We start from the raw sequence: 9,109 nt of genomic DNA, 5'->3' as shown, positions 1-9,109 counted from the left end.
TTTTTTTATTTACATACATGAAATTTGTGTGTTTGACACGTGTTAATTTAGAAATAAAGGAGTAAAGGCTCATCCGGTACTCTGAGATTTGTGCATTTGAGCGTGCTTTTAAACTCACATAAAATTAAGAAAATAAAGTAAGTGTCTTTTAAATATAAAGAAACACGTAATAGTATTGTCCCGATACGTGACGGCGACACGTGCGGCCTCTGATACGAAGTAGCGGGACCCACAGTTCTACCAACGAGCATACGTGTTGATATGTGATTGAAAAAAATATGCTGTTCGATGGAAGTTAATGCATATTTGATTTAGCCCCTCATATATAAGGCTTATTTAAAAATCTTCGCAAAATCGAGAGCGAAATTCTGCTTCGAGTGGGAGATAGTAGCCGAAGGTAGCCGGGGAGGGAGATGTACGCTGGAGCGGCGGAGATGCAAAACTTCCGGCCTATGGACGGCGAGCTCCGGCGATGGTTTCCCGGTGATGTCGGCGGCTATGACTCTACTATGGTACTTTCTTGCACTGGTCTTCTTCTAGATTGCCTTTGGCCCTTGCTGCAATTTGATAAACTGGGAGGGAAATTAGTGGTGGCCAAAACTTGATCGCTTGTTGGCGGCGTTGGTCATTAGGTCTCCCGGAAGGGAAGATTGGTTTGGGTGGAAAGGGTGGAACGACACCCCAAAAGACAAATAATTGTTGTTTCGGGTGCCTAAAGAAATAGCCTGGGAAGGGGGGTTCTGATCAATCGATTGGTTAGCATGTATGAAGTTTTATTTCATGTTAAGTTGAAAAATTATGAGTTTTTGTGAGTTTAGCATGTGTTAGTTTGATATTCTTTACCCCTGAGGAAGGGAGTCGGGGTGGATGAATCCAATATAGTAATCCGGCATTTGCATGAAATCTGAATCGCCTCTCTTTTTAGATTCTTGTATCATATTAATGTCTTCTTTTTAGATTCTTGTATCATATTAATGGCTTGTTTTGTGAGTTGTTTATATTAAACGAATACAGTATAAATTCTGCTGTCTGCATCGAATCATTAATGCTTGACGTTATTCATACGTTAGAAGAATATGGTATTGGATGACTCTTGGATGCTTCATTTGTTTTTTTTTTTCCTCCATTTGTTTGAGTACCTTTTATTATACAGAGAGACATCACTACTATATTGACGCAGTAATCCTAGAACCTATTTGTTGAATTTGAATTTGTCCCTACTTACAGAATTCATGAGATCTTGACTGAATCCAGAACAAGAAGAAAGTTGGGAAAGTAGAAAAGGAGAATTTGGGTGAACCAAAAAGAGGTAAAAGATGGAGGATTCACACTGTTTTAGGGCTTCTAGAAGGTGTTTAAGAAGTGGATCTAGCGGGGAGTTGATTGGGGAAGAGCAAAGGTTGACGACGATTGGAAGTGGGAGGGCTGCTGAATCTGCTGATGGACAGCAAATTAGAGTAGTTCAGCTGCTGACCGGACTATGAACAATGATCAAACGGTAAAACAACAAAGTATGGGGACCGAGGAGGATCCACCGCCTATTTTTGGGCAAGCTACATAAATCACTTGCAAAAGTAAGAGGCTAGCACTCCCGAAGCAGAAATGAAATAAAAGTCTCCAAAATTTATAAAATCAGAACTGGAAATCTAAACAGCCAAAATCCAACATATATAAAAATCTCCTAATAGAAAATAGCCGAATTGAAGAATAGAGAAATAAGAAAGAATTAGAAAAGACAATAACAAAAGAACGGAACTCGTTGAGAGTAAAAAAAATCTTGGGCAATATGTTACTTCTGCGAATGTTGGATTCTCGTGTCGCGGAACATCAGAAATATCCTAAGTCCCATGTCACGATTTTTATCACTTTAGTAAAAAATATAGAGTTAAATCTCCTTTGTTAATGTGATCCTTTGATCCTGTATTTATAAGATTTTTTAGCACAATAAGGGAGGCTATATTTTAATTTACATGACAGCTTTTATAAAAAGATGGACTTGGTGATTAGACTATGCGTATGTTGCCCCCAAGCTTGGGAGGTCCTGTCTATTGGAGAAAGCCACTCTTGAATGAATGATTTCTTTTACTCCCTTGGACAAGTGCCTTTGGGGTAGCAAGTTCTCTTTTATTTCTCTCTCTCTCTCTCTCTCTCTCTCTCTCTCTCTCTTTATATATATATTCAAGTGTGCACCTTCTAAGCTTAGACTCTCTGATATGTTGAGCTATTTTTGGGCAAGTGGCTTTTAAGGTCCATGGTAAGCAATATTTAGGAGCTTAAATCATTTGATTTAGGTGAGTGGCTTTTATGTTTGGATTATCTGAGCGAGGAGAGTGCCCTATGAGCCTTGGGTTTAATTTAGTAACTTGAGTGAGTGACCATTGAAGGGCTTGAGGCAGGCTACCTTTTGAACCTCACATCCTTGAATCCTGACGAGTTCACCAAGTCTCCCAAACTTTAAACCGAATTGTATATCTGGATATAAATTTATATTTTTTATCATTTTGTATCTTTGGAGAGTGGCTTGAAAAAAAAAGAGAGAATTAGTTGAAATATTTATTTATTATTATCATAAATTTTTGGATCAACTAAAGAGAAATTGACAAGCTTCACCATCCTAGTAGATTTATTATGTTTGAAATAATCCTCATATTTAATACTTAAATAATGAAATTGATGTTATTGGTATGTATATGGGTGACTTTATTCATCTATAAATATCAAAATGTCTCTTCTATTCGCAACCTTAAGTTTATCTTTTTTTTATTTAGGCTACTTTTATTTTTTTATGATGGTCGAGTCATTTTCTGTAACGCCCCAGGTTCGGAAGGTAGTACACTCCGTGTCTAAAAGTTGATAAACCCTGGGTCCGGAAAATGGTACACCTTGACAACGGAGCATTTGATGAAATGAATTGGATATGTTTTGAATTCTCAAGAGAAAAATAATATGCAAGTAAAAAAACTAATGGAATGCAAATTATATTCTATAAATAAGAGTGCAACGTATTTAACTAAAAAGAAAACAAAACTGAATTGACAATAAGAGAGACAACTACCTAAATCCCAAAAAGGGAAAGACAATGAAACTAAAATAAATACTGAAAATATCTAATAGAAGTATTATAGAATTGGAAGGTCTGATCCTGTGTGACATACTCTACTAGTCGCTAAAGAAAATTTATCATACAAAAATATCAATGAGTTGGTTTAATAAATCAAACTCAGTAAATAACTACTATTTATTAAAACATAAATGACAAAGATTTGAGACATGCAGTATGAACAAAAAAATTTAAAAAAAAAATTGTTATTTGCATATATAACATCATAAGACAATAAAAATATGATAAACAAAATATGCCAATTTTTTTAAAAAACATGCAATTATTTCACATCCAATCAAGTCTTACCAATAAATAACTTAATAGTTATTTATTGTTTAATTTTTATTTATGTTTATATAGTCGGTTTTAATATGCGCTTTGAAACCAGGATTGTCGATACAAACCTAAGGAAACCCAATTATTTTTTGTAGATTCGTCACTCTGTGGGCCTGTTGACCTGGCTAGTCAATATCTGAAATGATTCTACCAACCTACATCCACTGTATACAAGCTTTCTACATTTTTTAACAAGTAAAATATATATGAAATATGCTACTTTTCTCAAACTGGTGATATGACAAATCTATGTGCAATTCATTAGTGTAAAGTGTTGGAAAAGGTTTAACCATAATTACAGAATTTAATCAATTATAAAGGGTGCATCTATAAAATAAGGCAGTTAATTACTTCATTATAAGTAATAAATTAAGCTATAGCACGTGTTAAATAAGAAATTAAAATGAAGGAGCAAGGTTATGACTGCAAATCCTATAAAATAACTATGAATCAAGTACAAACAGCAAAAATAGCGCTCATAACTAGGAATGTAGTTGCTTACCTTCATACCCGTGATCAAGGTGCTTGTCGACCATGCATTTTCTAGAATACCTGTGTTGAGCATGGTTGTTAAGATGGTGGCTCCGGCTCATGTAATTTTGGTTTTTAAAGAAATAGAAGTGATGTTGTAAACTTATATTTTATTTAAAAGTGGGCCCAATGAGTGTTTTAGATCCTTCATTGAAAGAAGGTTAAGCAGCAACAAGTTGTCCCTAAAGGTAAGGCCAATAAACTCCATTAGAAATTGTTTCTTAGGGGTGTTATAATTAGCCATGCCAAGTGGGCTTACGGTGGACATGTTTTGTACTAGGCTTTTAAGTCATCAACCAATAGAATCAAAGGTTGCGGCTCTCACAAATTTGTCCTTTGACTTTTATCCTCTTGTAAAAGATTTATAGTTGTGACTTATCAAGGTTCCACGTATTTTTTGGAGTTGAGAGTTTTTTCTTCATAGCTTTTCAATTAATACATTAGAGGCAACTTCAATGAGGCAGCTTGAAGATAATATTGGTGAGGATGTTGTCAAAATATTTGGAGTCCTTTGCCTAGGGCGACACGGGACTTGTGTACCATCACTCCATTGGCTCTTGAAAATCTTCGCTTTACAATTTGACGGTTGGGGTTATTGAGTAATGGTCTTCTTTGAATTCTATGCAGAAGCATGTGCATGTTCTTGAAGTTCAACTTTTTGATGCTAGGACAAGTATTAAGGAAAGAGAAGGCTCGCTTTTTTTTTTTTTGGAAAAAAATGATGTGCTTTTCCACCTCTCTTAATAAAGTTAATATCTCCATCTATCAAGCGGTTCAAGATTTAAAGGTCAATCTATGACCATTCACTGATTCTTGGAATCCTCTTGGTCAAGTCAGTTTTTTTGGTATTTTCTTCCCTTAGAACTCAAGGTTATCTAATATTTTAGCGAGAGAAGTTAAATTAGTTGTTTACTCTTATAGAAAAGAGGGCTAGGGTATGTATAAGCATGCAAGCATTCAAATTAACCTAATCCATTAATAGGCCATTTATATTAAGCTTCTAGAGTTTCAAATGATTAATCAAAATAAAAATTAGGTTTTCCCACGTTTATAGTAACAACCATTGCTCAAAGTTTGTGTGATTATCATTCGTGATTTGATTTTAAACAACTTACAACCGCTTTTAAATATTTTTAGATTTCAATCTCTATAGAGGCACGCAACTTATGGAGACCATCAATGTAATTTTGCAAAGACCCACAAACCTTTATGGGGACTCTTTTTAATTATTTTTCTTGTGTGTAAAACTTTTAAATTTTTACAGGGCATTGTAACACTTTATGAAGACCTGCAATGACTTTGTAGATACACGTAAACATTTATGGAGGTTTGTTTTACCTAAATAATATTTATCATTTTTACATAAGATTATAATTATATTTATTAAAATATATATGTTAATGATTGTAAGTATTGTCCTGAATAATATTAAGAAGTACTACATCTTATTGGAGACATAAATTAATGCTTGACTAGGTGATACCTAATTGTTCTTGTGCTAAATTGAATTAGCTTCCTGTGCTTGTTTGTTCCAAACTCCTTTGATATTTTGTGTTATGTGCCTTTAACACATAATGGCCACAGCATGCTCAACATATTTTCCTATACTAAAACACAGGTCTTCATGTGTTTTGTCTTGGTGTTGTATAGCAAACACTTAATTTAAGATTCATTATTTTTCAATTTCTAAATGTAATTTGTGATCATCAAAATCTATAAAATACATGGGCTCAAGGGACCAACGGTTTCATCCTATCCCACTACATGACAAACACAAAAGTAAGAATGTTGACATGTTGATTTGGATGACCAATTTCTTTTGGTATATACTGATTTAATAAGTGCATATTAATTGCTCTTTTCCTTTAAATATTTTGTACTTAAACCCACAAATACTTAAATTTTTAGGTTGTATGGTTTTCTGATATCGGGTCTAAATTTTATTTTCTAAACCCACAATCACTCCAGGGATATCAACACAAATATCTTCTCAAAGTTATGAATTGAGATATTATGAGCTATGTATGCAATGAGTTGGGGGTGATGTTTTTACATATGATATTTGAATTCAAAAAGGAGTGTTTTGACTCGACTTTGCTTGTAGGAAGCTTTCTTTAATGTTAGGTTGGCTTTTGTTTTTGAAGCTACACTTGTATGAGTATGTTTAGCAAGTCAAGTTTTGTTGTCACGTCTTAGTGATGAATGGATCAAAACTTAGCATAGGCCCTTATGATTTGTGGGCCATCTGCGTTGTGGGCTAGTTTTTGGTGTTGAATGGGGGTCAGGCCTTGGTTTAAAATCATCGAGTTAGTTTACAATCCATTTTCTGCAAGCTACATTGTAAACCAAACTTGTGTTGGTTGCATTCATGAGTTCGTTCCTTCATTGTTTTCTGCCTATTTTAAACCTATTTTGATGAATAAATCGCCATATTTTTGAGTTTTGGCATGTGCTCTATTTCTACACTTGCACTAAGGAGTCAATAAAGATAGAATTTAGGTTGGCACTAATGCAAGATTTTTATGTTCTTGGCCCATCGATTCATGGCCTTGGCAGACCCATATGTTTTGTAAGTTGTCTGCTTCATTGGCCGGACTTTGGTGTTTATTTTTTAGTTTAGGCCACATGGTTGGCTCATTGGTCTATTTTGTGGCCTATCCTGTTGGTCATGAGGCTACCATAACTTTTATTTATGACATTTTGGTCTTGTTCTTGCAAGATTTAAGCTCCTTTTAGTCCCATTTGATACTAAAATCATTGTATTGATGGGCATTGGTATTGGGCCTATGCAAACGTCTTTGTTAGGGGGGCACTAAAAAGTTGTGGTCATGGATTCGTAGTCGCATGAGTTTGCATGCTTGTGATCCAGTTCACCCATTCACAGGCTTGGATTTGACCAAAACCCATATGATTTCTGGTCTTCTGCTTCGCGGGCTACATTTTGGAGTTGAATATACCCTTAAATTCAATCCATTAGTTCATTTAGTGGTTTATATCCTATAAGCAACAATTCAACCGAGGCCCATATGGGTAGCCTTTGAGAGCTTGTTCTTGTTTGATTAGAACTATTATTGGCCTTTTTGATCAATCCTCATTTTGTTAGGCGCAATGGTGGACCATGTGCTCCTGGAAGTAGTTGCATCGATGACCATTAAAGGAGATTTTGAACTTTCTCTACGGGTTTCAATCGTCTGCTAATAGTTATAGGAGCTAGAGTTATGAGAAGGTTGTGAAGTTACTAGATTAGTTATTATAATAAAAGTATATTAAAGGTTTAAGGCTCTTATTATCTGGCTCTCCCTCCCTCTCTCTCTCTCTCTCTCTCTCTCTCTCTCTCTCAAACTAATTTTAAGTGTTGTATCTCATTAAAATAACTTTTATATATTCTCTTTTTGCTCCTCTCAAGAAGCTGGTCTCATACTCAGGAGCATGGTTTTAATATTTGATTCATCTCGAATAGTGAATATTTCATTTCAGCTATCCTTGAAGTGGACTTTGACTCTCAGCTAAACCACTATAAATCTTATCTCACTTGTTGTGATTTTACGTCTCTTTGTAGTGCAATCTAAGTATAGTACTTCTGTAATTTCTCACTTTTGAACTATTTTGTATTTGTGCTCTTTCTCAATCTCTTAGGACAACGAGACCATTTATGGGGTTATTTGTAGAGGTGAGTGTAGAGTGTAGGTTAATTCTTTTGCTGAGATGAATGATGGAAGGAGGGGATAATTACTCTCTGAGATTTGTGTGGGATGAAAATACTTATGAATGAAGGTTCCAAGGAATCAGAGGGTTTAATAAGGGAGATCACTCATCTTTGAGATTGGTGTCAAACTATGTTATCCTTTGGTTTAATGAATGAACAGATGGAGCTAGGTTTTGATATCATGTTATTGGAGATTGAAATCTGGCTTTTGAATGACTTTAAGGTCGATTTTGGTTGATTTGAGTTGCACTGTTGAACTTTGATTGAAGTGAAAAGATTAGAGCTTGAATCTAAGGATTTGATAATGGGGCCTTCATGCATCTTGAAGTGATCTGAAAGTGCTAATCTTGAAGTATCATTATTTCAACTTGCCCCCGCTGCCCAAAGAGCATGGAAGACGGACAAGATTAATCATTACTTTATTATTTTATTTGGGCATATCGGTACTATTGGCTAAGATATGAGAGTTATTCATGGAGAAGAGGTTATAGACATGATCTAGCAGTGCGATATCATTTCTCAAAACATTCTGATTTATTTTCCATGTATATCTTGAAATTAAATTAAAATTTAAATGAATGAAGGCTTATAGATGAACAGGGCATATGAATGTCATCATAGATGTTAAAATCCTTAAATTCTGATTTCAGAGTTCTTTCTGACTATTTTTAGGCTAGTTTTCTCATTTTTCACCTTCATTTTATTGTTCCTTTTGCATGTCCTTGTAGAATATTCAGCATTAATTTGACTTTATAGCAGGCACCTCTAATGATTAATTTACTTTTATAACACTTTTTTTTTTCCTTTGTTGTTTTTGGGGTGGGGTGTGGGGGGGGGGGGGGGGGGGTGACACCTTGTTTATTTTGTTATGCTATCCTTTTAGTGTTCTTCAACATATTGCTACCTTTTCCTGTTATTTATTAATTTTCTAAAGCATGCTTGAAATACAACCTTTACTTCTTTGCCAATTTATCTTCGAGGACAACCAAAAATGTTGTCTATATGATTCATATTGCTACCTTTCCCAGTTGTGAATTTTCTAAAGCATGCTTGAAATGCTTTAGAAAATCCTGTGAATTTAATTGCCTGTAGCCCAGTCGGTGTTGACCTCAATTTTTCGTGAGGTCTAGTATTCCTCGTAGGAGTTAGGATCTAGCCTTAGGGGTCTTCCTGCGACTATCTTAGAACCTTAGAAGTGGGCCCCGCCTCGTTTTAGTTCGACCCGCTTTCGTCCCTTTCTGGAGTTTCGCGTGTGTGGTATCAACTTCTAGCACTTAGAATGATGAAACCAACATTAGGAAACCCAAAAGGGATTCCCTATAGGACCTTTCCGAGCCTTAGGGTGGCCTTCTGCACGATTCGCACTCCTGCGCGCACCGGCTTTGCAATTCGGAGAGTCGACGTGTCCGATCTCCGCAATTCGCATTGCCTGC

General features: G+C 35.4%; 1 protein-coding gene across 1 annotated transcript in view; it reads left to right on the top strand.

Annotated features, from left to right (window-relative positions):
* Nucleotides 1-367: 367 nt before the first annotated feature.
* The window catches only part of LOC110027747 (zinc finger protein CONSTANS-LIKE 6-like), a 28,747-nt gene continuing 20,005 nt past the window's right edge, over nt 368-9,109 (top strand). The window contains exon 1 of the mRNA XM_020729289.1: nt 368-512. Within this exon, the coding sequence (XP_020584948.1) occupies nt 414-512 (99 nt within the window). The 5' untranslated portion in view covers nt 368-413. The remainder of the gene's footprint in view (nt 513-9,109) is intronic.

The sequence above is a fragment of the Phalaenopsis equestris genome, unplaced genomic scaffold (genome assembly GCF_001263595.1).
Source record: "Phalaenopsis equestris unplaced genomic scaffold, ASM126359v1 Scaffold000440, whole genome shotgun sequence".
NCBI lineage: Eukaryota > Viridiplantae > Streptophyta > Magnoliopsida > Asparagales > Orchidaceae > Phalaenopsis > Phalaenopsis equestris.
This window is presented reverse-complemented; position numbering and strand designations above follow the sequence as displayed.